This window comes from Emydura macquarii, unplaced genomic scaffold, assembly GCF_026122565.2.
Source record: "Emydura macquarii macquarii isolate MOO-44397 ecotype Brisbane River unplaced genomic scaffold, CSIRO-AGI_Emac_v2 contig_2422, whole genome shotgun sequence".
NCBI lineage: Eukaryota > Metazoa > Chordata > Testudines > Chelidae > Emydura > Emydura macquarii.
The window spans coordinates 7271704-7294250 of NW_027132559.1; the positions used below are offsets into that span (position 1 = coordinate 7271704).

At 38.5% G+C, this 22547-nt stretch overlaps 1 protein-coding gene across 11 annotated transcripts in view; it reads right to left on the minus strand.

Moving 5' to 3' along the window:
• The window catches only part of RBMS3 (RNA binding motif single stranded interacting protein 3), an 864086-nt gene that overhangs the window by 386398 nt on the left and 455141 nt on the right, over window positions 1–22547 (minus strand). For 8 of the 11 annotated variants that reach the window (XM_067561871.1, XM_067561866.1, XM_067561861.1 and 5 more), the window contains one exon: window positions 7840–8009. In XM_067561871.1, coding sequence (XP_067417972.1) covers window positions 7840–8009 — 170 coding nt within the window. The remainder of the gene's footprint in view (window positions 1–7839; window positions 8010–22547) is intronic. The other 3 variants (XM_067561863.1, XM_067561869.1, XM_067561872.1) reach the window with 1 other exon arrangement.

Genomic DNA, 22547 nt, shown 5'->3' on the forward strand with positions numbered 1-22547 from the left:
AGCCCTGGGCGCTCCATCTGGGTCCCTAGGCAATGGCTCCCTTCTGCAGCCAGGGGAATGGGAGATCAGCACTCCTCTCCCTCTGGCTCCAGCAGGGACCCCAGTGCTCCCTGCTACAGCCAGGGGGAAGGGAGCGCTGATCTCCAGTTCCCCTGGCTGCAGCACTGCACTGGTCTTGTAGCCCTGTGGCAATGTGCTCCACCTGGGTCCTCAGACAGCAGCTCCCTTCTGTAGCCAGCAGGAGGGGAGCAGCGGGCCACTTTTGGCCCACGGGCCATGGGTTGGGAACCACTGATGTGGATTCTCCTCCCAAGCCAAGGTAAGTTGCGAAAAAGTCATATGTTTCCCCACGTACACCGGCAAGCAGATGTAGTTCCCACCCTGTTTTGAACAGAGTGTGCAGGTACATAAACACACCAATATGGCCCACACTTTGCCTCTTTCTTTTGTTTGCCTTTTTTGTTAGTTTAAATAACAAAAATTAAGTTTAAGTGAAAATGATGATAATTTTGATTTTACAGTGTCTAAAAAATTCTAGGTGTTTCATAAAAAATAAACTGATATTTAGAATATAAATTGAAATCAGTAACATATTTGTATACCTATGTTACTCCCCACAATAAAACAAACCTAATCAGAATAAAACCCCTAGATTAAATTTCTGTACCATCATCCCGTCCACCATCCTCCTTCCTGCAAGAAGCCTAAGTGGGGAAAAAAAGTGAGTTTGCAGCATGTCCATCAGGTCAGAAAATCTGGGCTGTGATAGAGCAAGAGGAGACATTTAGTCAATGGTGTCTCAAGTTCAGTGAGTCTCCTATACAGAGCACGTGTCCGTCTGTCAGAAGAGTTTGTGAATCACCCACCATGGCTCCTGATAGAGTAATAAGCAAAAGCTATTTGTCCCTTGGAGGGTTTAGGGCCATAGATGTTTTCAGATTCTTAAACATTTACATTAATGATAAACAAACAGCTCAGTGCCTAATGGACATATCCAGCCATGCTGTTATGGTCGACTGGCTGCATGTAGAAAGTATGCCCGGGGAGTGCAAAAATTAAGACTCTAATGAACGAATGGAACCGCTACTTTTTCAAACAGGTCAGAAGAAGCTCATTAAGTTTGTATGTCCTGCTTGTTACTCGAAGCCCTCTCCCCCATAACAAACAAAGAAGTTATTATAGCAGTGCCCTTCACACAGTGACAGACAAACCTCACAATATTTTTGTTAAGAACTCTTAAGTCCCCCACCCCTCAAGGACTTCAATTATAATTCTTTAGGAAAAAAATGTTTCTTGCACCAAAGCACGGGAATTCTTCCCTCTCCCCCAAACCTCTATTAAATTATGTTCATCCAACTTGAAAGGGGATCAGAAACTCTTACTGACACTCGGTCACACTCCAGTGAAATGATGGCTACATCTTAAATAGGGAATGTTGCAGGTGTTCATTTATTAGCTTAACTAAGTTATTTTTGTGCCTTTCTTCCTTACAATGACAACATTCATGTCCCAGATGGAGCACTCTGCAATGCTCTGAGCATTTGTTGACCTAGGGTTTTGGTTTCCCCGATGAATGGGGGTGGCTAAGCATAGGATTAGTTCATTGCCTACTAAGGGAAATTTTAATGTTTGTCTTTAACCATTTAAGATATTCAGGAACTACAGTAACAGGCAATTAATACAAACAATTGCCACTAGTTTATTTGTTTGTTTTTAAAGGGGTAACAAAGTAAAGAAAAAATAAAACAAGTACTCACAAGGCCTGACTTTACACATTACAAAGACACTCACTCAGCTTACATATCTGAGTACAAAACGGAGAGTCAACACAGTTTTGAAGCTAAGATGCTGACATTTTAAAACTGAAGTTCATTATATTGTACCATTGTGGGCCTCAGGCAGAAAGTCCAAATTTTTTGTAATAATATTAGTAATAACAACCACTGAGATGTCTCATATGACAATATAAAAAACTACGGCTACATCACTAGGCTGGTTTGCTTTTTTGTTTGTTTAAATAATAATATAAACATCCCTAAAATTTGTTACTGAGCACATAATCACGCTTCAACTTAAAAGAATATTAAGTTCAAATTTTTTGTTTTAATTTTTAAGTGAAGTCCCTGCCCTAAATAGCTTGAGAGAGAGAGAGACAGACAGACAGACAACGCAAGCTTCTTTAAACTATCCTCTCGATGTGCTTCACCACTATTCTGGAATGGACCATTTTCTAGGAAAAAAGGTGTAAGCCACAGGCGTTCCCTCACTGTCCTGAACAGACTCTACATACATTGTATTTAGTTCAAATTTATGGCTTACCTGGGATTTGACTCTACTGGTACTTCAAACAACAACAGTGAAAACAAACCACAACCTTCACTTTTCCCCAAAATTTGGCTGTTCTTAGGGTTTCCCTGAATAGACTTCTATTCCTCAGACCTTAGTTTCCTCTGCTCAAACCTAACAGCCAAGGTGTAGTAAATGAATAAGAAACGCTGGACACCAAGAGTCAAGCAAGAATCAATCTGCATCTCCCTGAATAGTTTCAACAACAAATAATTTAGTGAGAGAGCTCCATCATTCTAAAAGTAACTCACTTTTGACACCTTTTCAGTCAATATCCTCTATGCTAAAGTATACAATAGTGCTAGCTGTTGCTAATTACAATGGAGGGTACAGATTGAAGGTCTCTGTTCAAATTAGCATTGTATCTATACAACAACTACCTTTAATGTACGTGGGGTTTCCAATGAAACTTCTACATTCCACTGTATCTTTCTAAGACTTGGCACTTAACAGGTCAAATTGAGACACTGGGTGAAATTCGGGCTCCACTGATGTCAATAGGAATTTTGCCACTGTCTTCAGCAGGGCCTGGATTTCACTTATAGTCTAAGCACACCCATTTACACTATGTCTGAGTTTGGTCTGTTGTCATCATATCATGAATTCATTTGAAAGATGGGAGACTTTACTGTGGGGCTTTATTCTTTCTGTGGATATATTATACCTTGTTTTAGCCTTTATTTTAATTAGAACCTGTTGGAACCATTTTTAAAAGGTCAAAATTTGACCCAAAAACCATTAAAAAAAATCAGCAAAATTTTTCACATCTGTTTTCCTTATTTTGAGGCCAACTCTGATATAATTATTTATCTCTCTTTTGTCTTTCCTATCACAAAAGCAGAGGAAATAAAAGAAACTAAGAATTTGACTCATTTCCTTGAGGCAAATCCATGACACTTTGAATGGGAAGAAGACTCTACCTCAGAGAAAATGTGGCTGTGGGAGTTATTGAGAAGAAACTACAGTGATGGCAATCACAGCACCACAGGGAACTTTCTGTGCTTAGAAAAACATTTAGGTACCAAATGCTGGTCCATCTTCCACACAACTCAGCCTGATTGGCTCCCAGACTAATCAGTATTTGGATTTAATTATATTTTTGTTGTTATTTTAATTCAGTCCTTTGATTTCAGCTAGATCACAGAGAAACCAAACCTTGCTGGAGGATAAAGAGAGAGCTAATCCAAGCAAGGAAAACAAAGTAGATGGAGATGGTAAGATTTCTGAAGGTACATTGCAGGTACAAGCTGTTTGGATTTACTACTTTGCCATATGCTGATCTATAGTATTAGAACAAAACCAGCTATAAAGTCAAAGATTGAGTAAAATTTAGGATAAATTGTTTTTAAAGTACAGATTTAGCACTGAAAATTGATGGCTAGAGAGCACAGCAGACGGACTGACTTTACAATACATGCAGACTTCATAATACTATATAGTAATCCCAAGAGAAAGCAAATTTTGAGCTATTATATTTAAGACCACATATCAAAAATGTATAAAATGTGAGACTGCGACTTGTTAAAGCTCACAAGCTTTCATTGTTTTAAAATATATTTCTATATTAAAAATTCACAATAGTCATTTTTCCCTCACTTTTTATCCTTTTATGAAAACCCCTTTTTGAGTAGCAAACTAGGAAATGGACAAATAAAAAGGGGAGAAATTAAAAATAAGGAAAAACTGAAAATATTTGGTTAAAAATTGTTAAAAATTTTGAAAAATGAAAAATCTGCTTTAAAAACATCAAAAAAAATAAACATCTAAAAATTGGTGTGTTTTTTGTGTATTTGTTTTTGTTTATCTGTTTGGTTTTTTATTAACTATTTTCAGCCGGGATTGCAATCATTTATTTATGTGCCTATTATGTTAGTGATGGTCAAAGTGATTTCTGTGAATAGTCTATTCTTCTGGATGAAACACATTTTTATAAAAATAAGATATTTGATTAGGGAAAGGACATATTTTGTTTGTATAATACAGGACTTTATACATTTTTCATGATAAAATCTATAAATATTAAATGTTAATGAAGTTTATCTTAATTTTAAAAAACATCATATTCTGATTGAGTTAAGAGGAACATGTATGTAACAATAGTTTGTACAATTATGTGAAAAACATTATGTACCCCTTAGGAATAAATGCCAATATTAGTATATTAACTATTATTTGCATGGGTTATTTATGACCAAATTTCTAGATTATAGATTTATGAATTTGGATTTCGGATGGGTTTAAAAGGCTTTGTTTAAAAAAGTTGAAAGGAGGCTAGAGTCATATTTTCAGAGATTTCTTGCTCAATTTATGTGAAAATCCAAGAGTGATGATGCATAAATGAAGGAAAATTACCTTTCCTACTCATATATTCCTGTTTTATTTTTTTGTTCACATTTTTTCATTCTGTTATTGCACCAGTTTATAAGATCCCAGAAGATGTATTGTAATTTAAGTGGTTTGTACCACAAAATAAAGATTAAAGCAACTTTGCTGAACACCTGTTACAAGAGATTTTCAGGACCAAAGCCATACAAGAAAGAACAAAATCTTCCAGTAACATTTTTTTTATTTACTTGGTTACTGCAGAGTTCATGATGACTTGTTTTCCTTTAGTTATATCTGAACAGTTTGACAGATTCTTGTGACAAGGTTACCCTTAAATTGATAAAAGATTTGATAGTGTCGGTACATTTGTCAAAAATGTCTGACATCATTCGTAATGGAGTCTGCACTACGAGCATCAATGGCACTCCAGTCTGCTATTTTCTATTCAGCGTGCAGTGTACACCACATAAAAACATAAAATGGAAATGTATAGAAGTCAGGAGGATTAGCTAAAGCATCCACTCATCTTATCAAACACAAAAACTCATGGTTTTTCTCTGTTTTTCACTACAGTGGAATCTATTTTAATAACTACAAACCAAAATCCAATTAAAAGAATGTTGAGTATTTAAAGGCTGAGCTTCTTACTGGAGTAAACTTGGAAATGGAAATAGTGCACTATATGAAATTTACGTAGCTGTGTTTTCAACATTCTCATGGCTACTTCAGAAGAAAAGGAATATGCATTAAGAGCTTTCTTCCTCAGACCTGCCAAACATCGTACAGTGTCTACCAAAGTATTTCTGGGCAAATCCAGGAAATGCAGAGATGCATATCCCATTAAATTAAATTGAAATAAATATGAATATTATCTAGCGTAAATCTCAAAACAGCAATTTTGGTTCAAATTATAGGGTTAGACACAGATTGATTCTTACATTAGTAAATCCATTTATCAATCTCTACTTGATATGCTGATTTGCAATGGAAAGGTGCCATTCTACTTTGCAAAAAGACTATAAACACAGCATTGTGGGATTCCATACTTTTTGTCTCTATTATTTCCCTACCAATGTTCTCATTCTACAAGAAAAAACATATTTTCCTCACTGCCAGCCCTAATAACTCCATATGGGATCTGAAAGTCAAGCTGGGTTATTTCCTTCTTGTGCACCACCAGTAATAAAGATTCAGCAAATCAAATTATACCCTCAGCTATGCCAGTATTATCCATTATAATCAACTGATTATTTTTTTTGTTATTTTGTTATTTGTTATTTGATTTTAGCAAAGAATTCTGTTAATGATGCATCAGGAGGAACACAATCCATCTATGTGATCTCTGCAGTGATAACAGAAATAAAAATCAGTAAAAACTTATATTTGTCACTGAAGTTGGCAGACATGATTCCAAATATACACAGAGAGCAGATCTGTTGAGTAAGAGGGTGACATTTTTACATCAACAGTTTTAACAGGGCGTTTTGGGACAAGCCCATATTCACTTAGTAAAACACTTTTCAACCTGCAGACCTGACAATGTGTGACACAGCAATCAAAAAATGTGACAAATGTGGGAACACCACTGTTTTGTTGTGTGTCCTGCCATGAATCACAATTTTTTGACTTTAAAATCTTGCATAGATGGTTTCTCATTGTGTGAATTAATTAAATCATAGAAAAGAAAAAAAAAAGAAAAGACAAGAAAAGAAATTTGGGAAAACAAATTCAGTCTCATAGAATCATAGAAGATTAGGGTTGGAAGGGACCTCAGGAGGTCATCCAGTCCAACCCCCTGCTCAAAGCAGGACTCACCTTAACTAAATCATCCCAGCCAGGGCTTTTTCAAGCCGCACTTAAAAACCTCTAAAGATGGAGATTCCATCAATTCCCTAGGTAACCCATTCAAGTGCTTCACCACCTTCCTAGTGAAAAAGCTTCTCCTAATATCCAACATAGACCTCCCCCCGCTGCCACTTGAGACCATTGCTCCTAGTTCTGTCATCTACTACCATTGAGAACAGCTTAGTTCCATCTTCCCTGGAACCCCCTTCAGGTAGTTAAAGGCTTCTATCAAATCCTCCCTCATTCTTCTCTTCTGCAGGCTAAACAAGCCTAGTTCCCTCAACGTCTCTTAAGTCATGTGCTCCAGCCCCCTAATCATTTTTGTTGCCCACACTGGACTCTTTCCAATTTGTCCACATCCTTTCTGTAGTGGGGGCCCAAAACTTGACACAATACTACAAATGTGGCCTCACCAGTGCCGAACAGAGGGGAATAATCACTTCCTTTGATCTGCTGGCAATGCTCCTACTAATGCAGCCCAATATGCCATCAGCCTTCTTGGCAATAAGGACACACTGTTAACTCATATCCAGCTTCTTGTCCACTGTAACCCCCAGGTCCTTTTCTGCAGAACTGCTTCCTAGCCAGTCGGACCCCAGTCTGCTTCGGAGCATGGGATTCTTCCATCCTAAATGCAGGACTCTGCACTTGTCCTTGTTAAATCTATTCAGATTGAAGGATTGGGCCAAAAGAAATTTGTCTAGGTCATTCTGTATCCCATCCCTACCCTCCAGGGTATCTACCACTCTCCCCAGCTTAGTGCCTACCCTCCAGGGTATCTACCACTCTGACACCAGTTTAGTGAAATCTGCAAACTTGCTGAGGGTGCAATCCAGCCCATCCTCTAGATTATTAAGGATGATGTTGAACAAAACCAGCCCCAGCACCAACTCCTGGGGCACTCCACTTGTTACCAGCTGCCAACTAGACACTGAGCCCAATGATCTAGCCAGCTTTCTATCCATGTTATAGTCCATCCATCCAACCCATACTTCTTTAACTTGCTGATAAGAATACTATGGGAGACTTTATCAAATGCCCATGCACCCACAAAGGCCCTCTCTATCTCCCCAGAATTGGATGTTAGTGGATTTTGAACCCTAGAGCTTCATATTCCCAAGCACAGACATCAGGCACTTGAGCTAAAGGAGTTATGGTTATCCTTTATGTGCATCGCTCACTATGAAGTACATCATGCATCTAAATTCTTGTTCTGAAAATATGAAAGGTTAAAGTCTGGCTTGGAAATTTCTCCCTATAAATACAATGCTCAAGTGTATTCATTTCAAACTGGAGGACATGAAATATTTTAATGGCACTTACGGCTGGCACAGTTTGATAAGGTCCTGGTCAGTGGTGCCGGGTGGAAGGCCTCGAATGTACAGGTTGGTTTTACTCAACTGCTCCCCACTGCTGTTGTTGCTGCTGTTGTTGCTGCTGTTTGTGCTGGGGCTGGGAGGAGCCATGGGGTGGGGAGCTGGTGCATAGGACTGCTGAAAAAAAAAACCCAACAAAAGCTGTTACTGGAAAATAAAATCATTACCAACTTCTGTGTTTTACTGAAGCAGCTATGAATGTATGGCAGTTCTCTCCCCACACATAATACAATTAATTCTGGCCCTGGAATTTATTCCCCCCATCTTTTAGTTAGGGCAATAATATAATCAACTTTATTTTTTAAAATCTGAAATTAAAGGAGCTGATAGATTATGCACTCATTCTATCCTACTCACAAGATACTGCTCCACCACACTGAATATTTAGGAACAATGTTTATTAAATGAAGACAGCACAGGATTTAACTCAAGCTACTCTATGACCCACTCAGTATGTGAGCTGGTTGAAGAAATGTATTGTCTTCAGATTTAAAGTAGATGTGGGGGCTGATAGCAGGAATCTGATGTGCATCCAGCACATGCATAAAAATGCGACAGGAGCTATCAGCACTAGGAAAAGAGAGACAAGGTACACAAGGTATATGGTGTTATGCTGAGTGTAGAATGGAAGGCCTTGAAAGTGCAAAAAGGTCAGAGACTAGGCGATCTGGCCTTAAAATCTATGAATATGCACAAGCCACACAACCTAACTAAAAAAGGGGCATGTCACAGGATGGAGGCAGGTTTATGAGGCAAACAATGTCAACAGCACAGTCCCCTAGCCTCCAGCAAATACGTACTAGAAAAGAACACACAAAAGCATGTTTTAAAGCATCTCTAAGTATCTCTAACGTAGGACCATAGGTTTCAAATTTAGCCGCCTAACACCTCTGATTGATCCTTATCCTGTACTTCTGATTCTTATTTGTCAAACATTACTCCACTTTGTTTTTTGGAAAGAAAAAAAATGATCCTGTTTTTAAATGAAGATGACAAGCCTTTTCACAACTGAAGAAGGATATTAGCTACAAAATTCAGAGCTAGATCAGAACTTCCCAAAGCTTTGGAGTGTTCAGATGTGGTGGTTTGGTTTGGTCCATTATAGAAATTGCAGCATTAGGCATGAAGTTTCCAGCTAAGTGGTCAACTGGGTGAGATGAAGAAGACTTAGTCTGTGCATGCAAAACATTGAATATCATTGGCAGACAGCACTCCATAGACATTACAGAGACTAGATGACAGGCCAATGGTGAGTTAATGATCACATACTAATTAGCCTATGAAAGCAAAATGAAAGCAATTCTGGCTGTGATAACAGTTGTGTGACCATTATGTGTTCACTCTCAGATACTCCAGTTCTGCAGCTAAACCTTGATTAAGCAGAAGATTTAAGTGCATGCATAACTTCAAGCACATGTATAGTCCATTTCATTTCACTGGCATTACTCAACGTGCTTAAAGTTAGGCATAAGCTAAATCAGTGTCTTCGGTAGCTGGACTTTTTAAAACTGGAAGCTTTAAAACACTTTTTAAGCAACCAACTACCCTTATCTAGAAGAACAGAAAATAATGAAAAGTTAAGGCAGGTATAGATGGTAGGTGAAATTGTGCTCACGGTGAGTAAAAGCTATCAGCCTTTGATAAGATATATGCATGAACAACACATTTCCAAAAGTCCCTTCCTTTCCTCACCACTTTCTCCCCCTCCTCCCAGCTTGTCTCACTTAAACCCACCAAGTGGAAACACAAAATCAAGTGTTAAGACTTACATGAATCTCTGCTGTCTAACCTGGCTGTGATCTGGTTCACCAGGATTCTCTAGAGCAACGGTTCCCAAGCTGGGGGGCGCTAAAGATTACAGGGGATCCATGAGGCTTCAGTAATATTGAGGTCATTTAGCACCCTGAGCTCTGCGCTGGGTGCAGCAGCCTCCCCCAGCCCCGCACTGGCCAGGCAGTCCCAGGAGGAGCAGCCCCAGCCAGTGAGGCCCTGGAGTCAGGGCCAGCCTTCATTATCCTCAGTCCATGAGGGATGGGAAAAGGCGGGGCCACATGGGGCGTGCAGTGGCAGCTGCGCCAGAGAAGGATTTGCTTCTTACTCAGGTAAGAGTAATTTATTATTTCTGTAATTTAGTGTTATTATTATATGTGTTTGTTTATGGTCGGTGAGGGGGTGAGTCGGGGAGTTGGGGGGACAGGTGTTTTACCTAGTGTTAACCAGTGGGGCTTTCACTCAAAAAGGTTGGGAACCACTGCTCTAGAGAGAAAATAAAGTTTAACAAACAGCATTATGGTACACAGGCTAGGAAGCACATTCCATCTGATCCACAGCAAAAGGAAAAATGAACAATTCTGTGTGTAATTCTTTCCTTCAGAATCAGTGGAGACTTGTAGACAATCATAAGATTTTACTACATGGATATCAGATTACCTTGCATACAAATTTTATCCCTACCCTCTCAAACTGCAATGTCATTCCCAGAAATAGAGATTCAAAGCAGTAGTATTGGAAGATACTATGGAATCAGCCAAGCAGCTATCACAGTGTTGTGGTGTTTCCTGGAATTAAATTCTCCCTTGCAGAGACAATACTAATGGGTAAGAATTTAGAAGAGCATAACCCTATGCAAATACATACAGACATAGCTATCATAATACTAGCTCGTGGTCCATGTCCAGAAGCACTTTTTTTGTGGGTTCTACAATATATTTTGTGGGGTCTACAGGACCTTACTAGTGATTAACGTACTGATTTGGGGTTGAAATCCACATACCTTTTGCTTTGGCTTGAACACCAGCCAGCAGCCAAGCAATTTTCTTACAGTGGATGTATGGCTTTACTACACAAAAAGCTGAAACAATATATCTTCCATTTTTCCTTAAGGCAATTCTGCATATTTTGAGTATTAATAATGTACAAAGATCAAGATAACATGGCTCCTACTTTATACCCCTTTTACGTTGAATTTATAAATTGAATGTGTGTAAGCTATTCGGGGCAGGGACATATCATTCTGCAAGTCATGCATGTTAATTATACATTATGATGATATATCTTAGCTTGAGTTCAATATGTAAATGGCCTTTTTCACACTAAAGAAATGTTCCAAAACTCAGTGGAAAAGACAAGACATAACTTTCAAAGATAAAAAGCAATTTTCCTCTCAGGATCAGATTTTTATCCTCATACACAGAGAAAAACACTAGGTGCTTGATTCTAATTTAAACAAAGGCCACTTTATACCACTCTGCAGAGTGAAGGGTATAGAATAAAGTGGTCCTAAAGCACATTTACATTGATATTAAGGCCAAAGCAATGTAATGCATCAAATGAGAATCAGGTTCTAGGATGGAAATTCTTTCATACTACAGCTGAGCAAACACTGGCCAAAATTCTGCATGTACAACCACAGGCTGACATCTGCATTCAGGCAGAGCCCCCTTAAACCAATGGGCCTCTGTCTGACAGCACATTGCACGATCGGGGCCTATGTCACCAAGCTGCATGCAATATATGGGATGAAGGACAGCCTGAAATGGACTCTAGATATACAGTTCTTGCTACCAAACAGTGATCTCTTTACTTTAAGCATGGTCTAGTGACCTAAGCAGAGGACCAGAAGCAGGAATTCTTGAGTTCTAAACCTGGTTCTGGCATTATCTCCCTCTGTGGCATGAGGTGAGGCACTTAACCTCTCTGCCACAATATCCGCAGAGGTCATATGAATTTTAGATATTATTAAAGGCTCTAAAGCAGTGACGCTGAAAGGGAGATACAGCTATCCCATGTGTCTGGGAAGGGAACAATACAAATATGGTCAAACACGGTGCTTATAATGCAAAGACAGTATTATACAAAACCTACATATTTTATTTCAAGAGAGAAGTGAAAGTCAGAAGTGAGTTTTTCATTAATTTTTCACATAACCAATCCAGAAGATTCATTTTTCAATTCTCATGCTTCGTTATTCAATAAGGGAGAAAAATGAACTGGTTTGTAGATCATTCTAAGCAGCCTATTAATTCAGCACAGCTCGCTATTAGGATTTGTTTTCATCTTTGAAAAATGAACAAGCGCCTCCTTTTTATTATTTAAAAGTGAGAAATTATACTGTTAAATTCACACCCAGTTTCAGACACCTATCCTTGTACCCCACAGCAGAGCTCTCTGAAATAAACAATCCCATCCAACCACACACTACCAAGTGAATTGGCCACTAAGCGTAAATAAAGGGACACTTAAGTCTTCCTTAGTGAACGATGACGCACAAATACTGAACTAGGAGCCCGGTCAGTTACAAAATGAACACCACCAATTTCAGTGTTAGCCTCCTAACACAAGATTTTTTCCTCCATGGCAACCACAGTATTCCAGTGTTGCAGGTTTGGTCTAAAGCATTTTTCTTCTTCTGATTTAAAGCACAACACTTTTATAGAGAGAAATTTTAAACATTTTTCACATACAATTCCCCTTGGATGGAAATCACAGGCCCCAGATGCCAAGCTGTGGAGTCTTCTTTATTAGCAGCAGCTGGCTCCTTGGCAGGCTTCTCAGGCAGTCAGACTTGTGGTTTCGGAGTGGCCTCAGAGTCTATCATACAACTCAACTGCTCTGCTGTTGGGCTGGCCAATTTGTTTTTGTTCATCTTTGGCTATGCCAAATTTGTACTCTTTTATCCACTTGAAAGTGAAGTCCCGGAATGATCCACCAAGGCATTAATATGTTGACTCACCCTCTGTACGTGTAATCTACTTCTCTCTGAACTGTGTCTTTTTAGGCTGGATTCATCTCACTTAGAATATAGTTGTCACACAATTCCCTTAGCTTCTCATTGCGAAGATAAAATAACACAAGCGAAATACAATTATATTGTACAGATACCACACCATACAGAACTATGCTATTTAAACCATACTGTACAAATGAGCAATTTTTGAGGGCTGGGAGTTTCCTAATGGCCAATTAAAGTAATGAGCAGAGGATGCCACTGACTTGCAGGCCTATTTATAGATCCCTTCAGTGGAAAGGATGGCAAATCCCCCATTGAACAAGACAAAACCTGTTATGCTCTGATGCACCCCAGAACAGCAACCCCAAAACACAAGGAAATTGAAGCAAGCCACGCAGGTAAGTGGACAATGAAAACATGTAATAATCATGAACAAATTAAGTCAGCAACAGTGTGAACAAAACATAATATCAAATGGCAGGTTTGTAGCAACAGGCCCTGAGTTTACTACACACAACCAACGCTATGTACACAGACACACAAGAACTAGAACACAGAGTTCAGGCAGCAAGAACCAGGAAACAAACAGTACAAGAAGAAATAAACAGGAAGGCAACACACACACACACACACACACACACACATAACCACAGTGGGGGAGAAAACAGGGTGAGGGGGCAAAAAAGCTAGCATAAAAGAACATGTGAAACTCAGCAAATTCCTCTACTTCATTAACTTCCTCAATCGGTGGCTGCAACTAAAGAAAACATACGTAGCCTTGGCTGTAGCTGGAGAGAAAAGATAACAAGGAATTAGCTATGAAAAACGTGTACATTTTACAGAGGTTCCGGTTAGAGGTGAGAGAACTGGAGAGAGGTTCAAGTTCTGCTGTAGACCTTGCAGGACATCCACTGAGCTTGCAGAACTCAACCTCAGACATGCCTTCAGCTCCTGTCTGGCCAAAGAAGGCCTGAAAGACAGGACTCTTCTTGGACAGTCATTCCTAGCACCATACTTCAAAAGCGGATTCCTGAAACATGGGCTTTTCCAGGACATCTATAAAGAAACACGCATATGCACATATACATACACAGCCATCTTTCTAATCTCTGTGCTGGTAGGGTTGAGGCTTCCAGAACACAGGACCCTTCTGGGTTGTCTGGATGGAAGCAACCACAAGTATCCTGGTAATGTCACATGACAACATTCCCTTGATGTAAAGCAGTGGCAAGGTGTGATGACATAAATAATATCACAAGAACATGAAAGGTGGGGACCCAAAGGCTGTCAAATGATACTCTCCCATTTGGCCAAACTAGAACATGGCTAATTAGGGAGGGTTCTATTTTCTACTTGAACCATTCACTGTTCCGATCTTGGTGGTTAGAGCAAAGAACTCGCAATCAGATCTTCTGGGTTATGCTCCCTGCACTGCCACTGTGTGTGTTATTGTGTCACCCTGGGCAAATCACTTAGCCTCTGTCTCTGTTTATCCATCTGTAATAATTCCTATCTGCTTCGTGATGGTGCCATGATGCTTAATTGTTTATAAAGTACTTTGTGATCATTAGATGAAAGATATATATAAACTATCCAGAGAGAGAGACAGTTTATACTTTTATAAACATATATATATATGTGTGTATATATATATATATGTACACACACACAGACTGACTGTAACTCATTCATTATAGGCTCAATACTGCCACTGAGAACTGCATTATTATAAGAAAACAGTGAATTAAATACTTATAACAACAAAAGTATAAACTATGCAGTGTAAATTATCCTTTACAATTTCTGGGATGATGGGGAGGAAAAATTGCAAAGTACCATTAAAAAAATGACATTTCCTGCAATATTTCACATTTTGCATATAAGCAACATTGAAAGAGGAGTATCAATAACTTTCACTATCTTATATGTTTGTGTCATTAAAAATACAATTTGAAATAACTACCAAAATGTAATACCAAAATGTAAGGAGTAATTTCACTGTGTAAGGTGAAAATACACTATCTTAGGTGTAAACACACCTAAACTGGGAAACAATGGGCCATATTCTGATACTCTTACTCACATAATAACACCTTATGCCACAAGTAGTCCTATTGACATCAAGGGGTTTTCTTGTCAAGTAAAGTGATACTCAGCATCAGCAGAATTATCAGAATATGTCTCAATGTGTTTATACTGCTGTAATCCTCTTCCCTCCATAACCCACTCTCTTTCTCGTGGCTTTTTCTACACAGAGATACATAGGAAAATTAATCTGAATTCACTAAAGGTATGAATTTAAAATGGATTAGTTAAACCGCAAGCCCTTACCATTTGTTTTACTCAGTCAGTGGAATGTGCCATAAGAAAATTCTATAATGTAAGGTTTTCAGGGCCTACATATTATTAAGACTTTTGAATAAATAAATAAAAATAATAATGCAGTAAAGAAAGAATGTGGAGAAGTGGGTGTGAATTTTCTTATCTTTAATATCTTAAGTGATTAAACAATCATGTTGTGACTGAAAATGATTGACCATCTACAATAAGGCATTTAAAAATGATTTTACTAGCGTATGCCCAAATTGTCATTTTAATGTTAAATGTTAATTAAAAAATGTAAAAAAACCCAATCCCAATGGACTTTCTAACTGGATATAATTGCAATATATTTTATAATTTAGAATTACTAAATAGCATAAAGTCAGCTCTCTCCATTTACACATGAAATGCCATCTTTTATTCAGAGTAATCTAGTGCATTTATTTAATTGGAAAAATTGGAAAAACTTTTTGGTTACTCATTCCTATTTATAAAGTTTAAATAAAAGCATGTATGAAGAGTGACAACTATGAAAGAATGCTGTCCTTCTTTGGCTATAATAGTAGTACTATAGTCAAGTAAAATCTGAATTTGTTAGGCTAATAAAACATGTTTGTCAGATATAACAGGTTGAGGTTTAAAGCTGTTAAAATTAGTGGGCCAAATAGTGCTCTGACTTACAACCCTATAGACTTCCCACAGGAGTCAGTAGAGTTGCATGAGATATAAATCAGGGCAGAATTTGGCTCATTTTTCTCTGTAATGAATATTTATTCTCATCCAAACCCCTAGTTCATGACGACTGCCCAGTTTTCAGTATTTTATGAACAACTTTACCTAGACATTGGCTATGAAGCCAAGCATTTGGGGGCAGAGTATTTCCCCTTTGCGGGAGAGTAGTCTCTCCTGAGAAAATATTTGGAAAGTATGTGCCATTTCATTTAATCTGGGGCTTTCAAAAGGCCAACAATTTGTCCTTCATAACTATCTTAATGAGACAGGGATAAAAATTCATCAAGAACAGGGAGGGTTTAGTAATATCTAGACAGGATGATGAATACCAGAAGCATGGAAATTCCCTGACTCACACACTGATAAGAACACCTCTTTGCCACTAAGACTGATTCAGTGGTCAAATGAAATATGTCAGTTCTCATACCATGGGATTCCTAATCCTCACTTAATGATAACATTAAAAGTAAATTGGCCAATTGGAAACAATCTTATTAGTTAAAAAAGATACAGTGAACCTTAAATGATAAAGTGGATTAGATTCATAAAGGACCACCTACAACTAGAACTGCTTGTCATCTAGCTAAGGGAAAGACTTTAGTTCAGGAGAAATAGTCCCCAGTTTTGAACTAGTCCAATAAAAAGTACAGTGAATGCTATGTAGACAGGCAGTGTGGGTTTATGGACTGAAAATACATCGAAACCCATGACGACAGCCCATCAGTGCTTCAGTAAAGACTGCTCTCCTAGTATTGGCTAGTGGATGGACTTTGTTTTAGACCCACCTCAGCCACTGTCTCCCTCCTGCCCCGCTCATTCTGCCATAGTGGAGAGACTACTACTCTTGGCTCACAAGAAGTCTGGAGTAATTCATGCACAGCCCCTCCACAAACTGCCTCCTCCCCTCCGCACTGAACAGGTTTCCTTGAATTTAGTGCCCTTCCTGTCCAAAGGGAAGGTGACAATTTAGACCTTAGTACAAAAGAAACTAAGACTAGCAATAGAGCTGTCTCATAGAATAAATCGCCTCCTACTGAAAATAATCTTCACAGCGTCAATCAACATTTATTTTCAATGAGTGTCTCATCTCCCTTTATGTTGTGGTGACACATTCCAGTGACAATCCATTCCTATGGCATTTTTTATTTCTTAACAAGCAAAGGCCATGGACAAGGAGAATTCTCTTATATAAAGTATGCAAGCACTTTGTCAAACTCATAAACCACAACCTATATTTTGTGACACAAATTAGTGTCCAACATGTTCATATTTTATTGATGTACCGAGCCAAAATGTGAACAGAATACGGATCTTAAAGTACTAAATCTGAACAATCTGGACTATAAAACATTGTATGTCTCCTATACAGAATAATTCAGAACACAGATCAAAATGTGAAAGCAATTACTGCCTGCGATACAGTAACTTTCTTGTGAAAAATGGGAAAAGTTTGAGATAATTATTTGTGTTTACATGGCCAAATATTAGCAGGGACACTTATGTAGTAAAATTATCATAATGATGTGTTAGCATCCCACTTAACGGGTACAAATGTAGAATAGAAGTTTTATATTTAACTTAATATATTTATATAAAATAGTATACATTTTAGGTCCTGAAAGTCTATATTTATTATATGGATATTTATTTATTTTTATATGGAAGACTAAAAGTGTTCAGAAGACAAAATGTGCTATGTATGAAACTAAATTTTATTGCTTATACACACACTATCAACATGGTGAAATAACTTGAATGAAATAAAATTCAGCTGAATAGAACTGAACTTTAGCCATAGGGCAAAACCAAAATCTTTGATCTAATCCAACCCCTCCCCACCCAAAATGTGTTGAACACAGATCAGAACCAGATGATTTTTGGTTTTGCAGAATGAAAATCCAACCAATAAGGTTTTTCAAAATCAAAAGCAAGCACATTTCCTCAGTTTGTCTCTAAATTACAAGAATTAAGTTGGAAAAATTCCTCCCTACACAACACCACAGAGTAGTTAGGATGGAAGAATTGTGGTTGACTGTCTCTTAAGCAGAGTGCACAGCTGGTAGCACCACCCCAACACTCTTTTGCAGCCATGGGTAGGGAAACCCATGCCCCTAGCCCTCACTTCATACACAGAGTCAAAGTGCATCAGTTCTTCTGGTGGGGAAGGATGTGTCCCTAACAGAAGAACATCTGAGCAAAATTTTGGATATTCCACAATATCTTTAGCTGCCTTGGATTTACTGTTTTCTCAGGGCCACTTGAACTGCAGCTACACAATAAAGCTAGGGAGGAAGCCATCAGGCAGAACAAGAATTTGAACCTGAGTATTCCACATCCCAAGTCAGTGCCCTAACTGCTTGGCAAGTGTCTCTCATTCCCTCTTCTTTCAAAATGTTTCTGCTTCCATGAAATTTCACTTAGTTAAAAATGTTCTGATCAGCTCTATCTAGTCATTTCTCTATGAGCAGAAAGGAGGGATTAATTTACTACCGTGTTAACTGCTCACCCTCACTCCCATGGCATCAGTGCCAGATTGTGTTTGTGTGCATGTACAAGTTTGCCAAGGGCTTCAAATGCTAATTCAGTTCGGTTTCCTGTGAAATGATAATCTGCAGTTTGCTAAACATAACATTTCAGTTTCTCCTGCTATCTCTAAAATAGCTCATAATGAATGCAAAAAATTAACTTCCTCATCAGAAATCTCTTTTCTGGGTTCCCAAACATCAGTATTACCTTATAGTAAATGCTTAATGAAAATGACGACAAATTTCCTGCTGGTATAAATGAGTGCAGCTCATGGAGTTTCACCCTATACACGATGTGTGTCTCACATACATTACACCCCCATGATAATGAAAAATCTTTCTTCCTGTCTCAATAATAATTAAAAACAGAATTTATAGACACAGAACTGTCTGACAGGTAAATCATCAGATCTCTGGGGTGAGCACTGTCTTCTTTGTTATTAATTTGTACAGCAAATAGCACACAGGGATTGGGATGCTTTATTTTTCTATAATATAACCTTCTAAGTTTTATTTTATTTTTATAACAACAATTTCTAAATTACACTATTTTTAATAAATGATAGCATGTTTTTCAAAACAGCAGGCTGTCACTACGGTGATTATATTTCTGTAGTTTTCTAAAAGGATTTGATATACTTTTTAATTTTCATCTTTTACATGTGAATTTTTTATTTTAGAATGTGTCTTTTGAAAGAATGTATACCTGAAAACTACTACAAAAGTTTAATAAAAATTGAAAAATAATCTCTAATTGATCAATTATTTCTTGTTATATTAAGTTCTATAATGGAGGTTTAGAAATATTAATATTTAACAATATTGTTTATATATAAAAACAGATCCATATAAATATACTAATAGTCTCAAAACAGAAAAACATTCTTCTCAAATAATAAATACAAAATTCTCAGTTTAAGTGCAAAAACTAAAATTAAACCTAAAAATTAATAATTAGGAAGTGAAAGGAAAAATAAGGAAAGTAATACACAGAAAAATAAATATCAGGAGAATGAGAATGGAGAATAGTGGACATCACAATAAATCCTACCAAATTCCTACTAGGATTAAAATTCTGTATCCTTTCATCAGTTAGAAAGGCCCCAAAATGCATTTGGCAGTGTTATTAATTGACAAAACCTTTCATGCTAACTCTTGGCAAAATTCATTTAGCACAAATGTCTGTCTTTCTCTTTATTTTCAAATCAGAATTCTGAAGTACAGTTATTAAACAAATGTTTCTGCAACAATAGATGTATCCTATAAGCAAGCTGAATTAAACACTAAAGATTTGATACTTGTTGAAGGAAAATCTTTTATTAATTCAACTGGTGATGTTTGACCTTTATTCCATCACTGCTCCTTAGCTTCTAGGATAACTCTAATACACAATTCACTCATTGAAGTTTGTGTCAAGCAGTAGCATTCCACACAGATATTAATGCTAATAATAATACTAATTTAATACCTTTGGTCAAAAAGGATTAGAAATACCGAAAATCCTAAAGATCGGCATCTCTGAAGACCTAAATTGTGTAACTAATATAATATCCATCATCCAATAATCCAGTGAATGATGGTAGAATCATTCACATAATGCCCATATAATTTGGTTCAAAATCATTTGCTATGGAAACAACTTTGGCAGACACTTTTAAGTAACCTTGTAACTAAAAATTATATAATGAATACCATCTCCAGTTACCTTTGGATGTTCAAAGTACAAGGGTACTAAAGGTTGCATGAGCTACAATACAAATCCCAACAGATGAGTTTTAGTTGGTATCACTACTTTTGTTAGTTTGTTTGTTTGTTTTAAATACAGATGCAGGCCCCCTCCCACTATGCCAATGGTAAAAGTGTTTTGCTACCCATGGAAACTAGATAGCACCCCTAATGTAATCCCCCAAAATATACACCCACACTCAAACATACAATCCCCCATACACAATAGACATGAAATTGACAATCAGTTATGCAAATAGATATTTTTATAGGAAAAACTCAAGAGTTTTGCAAATTTGACCAGTAAGATTTTTAAAAAGTAGTGACAACAGTGTGCGTAGTAGAATAGATATTACACAATGCACCCAATCCTGCAGTTACTATTCTGGCAAAATTCCCATTGACATCAATGAGAATTTGTATGTGTAAATCTATAGTTTTGGACTCTAAGTGACAGAGGAGGCTCAGTGCAGACAGAATCTTCAGATAATTTAGCTCCCAAACCGCTAAGAAACCTCTACGGAGCATGTGTAAACTGAGATTTTTTAAATGCTTAAATAAATTGACTAAATTTGGGCATCTTTTCATGGAAACAGCAAAATCCACATCCCTGACACCAGGGTGACCTGTCAAAAAACCTGCTCCAAAGCACGGAAGATACTACAGGTTCTAAACAAAACAGTTGTAACAATTTTCTTTCTTAATGTGGACAAAACAAAAAACAAAACAAAAAATGATTACTAACCTTCCATAACTGTTGTTCTTCAAGATGTGTTGCTCACGATCATTCCATATTAGATGTGTGCACACAACATGCACCGGTGCCGGAGATTTTTCCCTCTGTGGTATCCGTAGGGCCAGCACTAGCGGCATCTGCAGTGGCATGTGTATGCACCGGTATAAGGGGTGCCACCGGCTCCCCCCTCCCTCAGTTCCTTCTTGCCGGAACTCCAACAGACAGGAAGGAGGTTGGGTCATGGAATGGACATGAGCAACACATCTCCAATAACAACAGTTAAAGAAGGTTAGTAACCATTTTATCTCATTTGAGTGCTTGCTCATGTCCAGTTCTATGTTAGATGACTCACAAGCAGTACCTCTGCAGATGTGCTAGGAGTTCACAGACGTGCTGATTGTAATACCACTCTGCCAAACCCAGTACGTCCAAGGCCTGTTGAGTGATGGCATAGTGGGACATGAAGGTGTGAACAGACGACTACTTCATGGCTCTGCAAATGTCCTGTAATGTAACTTGAGCTAAGAAAATCGTTGATGAAGCCTATGCTCTTGTTGAATGGGCTGTCAGGGAGGCTGGCAGCACAGCCTTTGCCTGCTCGTAACAGGTCCGAATGCAAGCAGTGACCCAGGAGGAAATCCTCTGGGATGAAATTGGCAACCTTTCATTTGCTCAGCAACCGTGATGAAAAGCTGTGTGGATTTTTGGAAGGGCTTAGTCCTTTCACTGTAGGAGGCCAGTGCTCACCTGACATCTAAAATGTGCAGGTGTCTCTCTTCACTACAGCTGTAAGACTTCAGAAAGCAGACTGTCAGGAAGATGTCCGGGTTGACATGAAACTGCGATACCACCTTTGGCAGAAATGCCGGGTGAGGGCACAGCTGGGCTTTATCCTTGTAAAACACAGTATAGGGAGATTCTGATGTTAGAGTTTTGATTTTGGAAACTCATCTTGCCAAAGTGATTGCCACAAGAAAGGCGACTTTCCATGACAAGTGAAGGAGAGAGCAGGATGCCATGGGCTCAAAGGGAGGTCCAGTGAGTCTAAAGAAGACTAGGTTGAGGTCCATGGAGGGACCAGATCCCTGACCTGTGGAAAGAGCCTCTCCAAGCCTTTGAGGAATCTGGCCATCATCTCATGAGAGAAGACTGATCTGCCCTGCATATGCGGGTGAAAAGCCAAGATGGCCACCAGGTGTACCCTAATTGACGATAATGCTAGGCCTTAATGTTTCAAGTGGAGTACGTACTCCAGAATGGAGCATAATGGCATCTGGGTCAGGGAGAAGCTCCGTTCAGCCGCCCAGCAGGAGAAGCGCTTCCACTTCGCCAGGTAAATAATTCTAGTGGAGGGTTTTCTGCTTTCTAGAAGAACTTTCCAAATCTGAGTGTAGCAAGCCTGCACCTCAAGGCTTAACCATGCAGCATCCACGCTGTTAGATGTAAGGAGGTGAAGTTTGGATACAGCAGTTGACCATGGTCCTGCAAGATCAAGTCCTGACAGTCCGGGATGGTCCAAGGGGCTGCCACCACTAGGTCCAGCAACGTGCCGAACTAGTACTGATGAGGCCATGTCGGAACGATCAGCATGACCCGTGTTTTGTCCCTCTTGATCTTTATGAGAACTTTGTGGGTGAGAGGGATCATTGGAAAGGCATATATCAAACCTCCTGACCACTGCAGGAGGAATGCATCAGGAAGTGTGTCACTGTCGGGTCCTTGAAAGGAACAGAAATGGTGACATTTTCTGTTCTGTTTGGTCATGAATAGGTCCACCTGGGAAGTTCCCCACCTCAGGAAAAAGACCTTGACTACCTTCAGGCGTAGGGATCATTCATGGCAAGAAGAGAAGGACCTGCTGAGGTGAACAGCACATGTATTCTTGA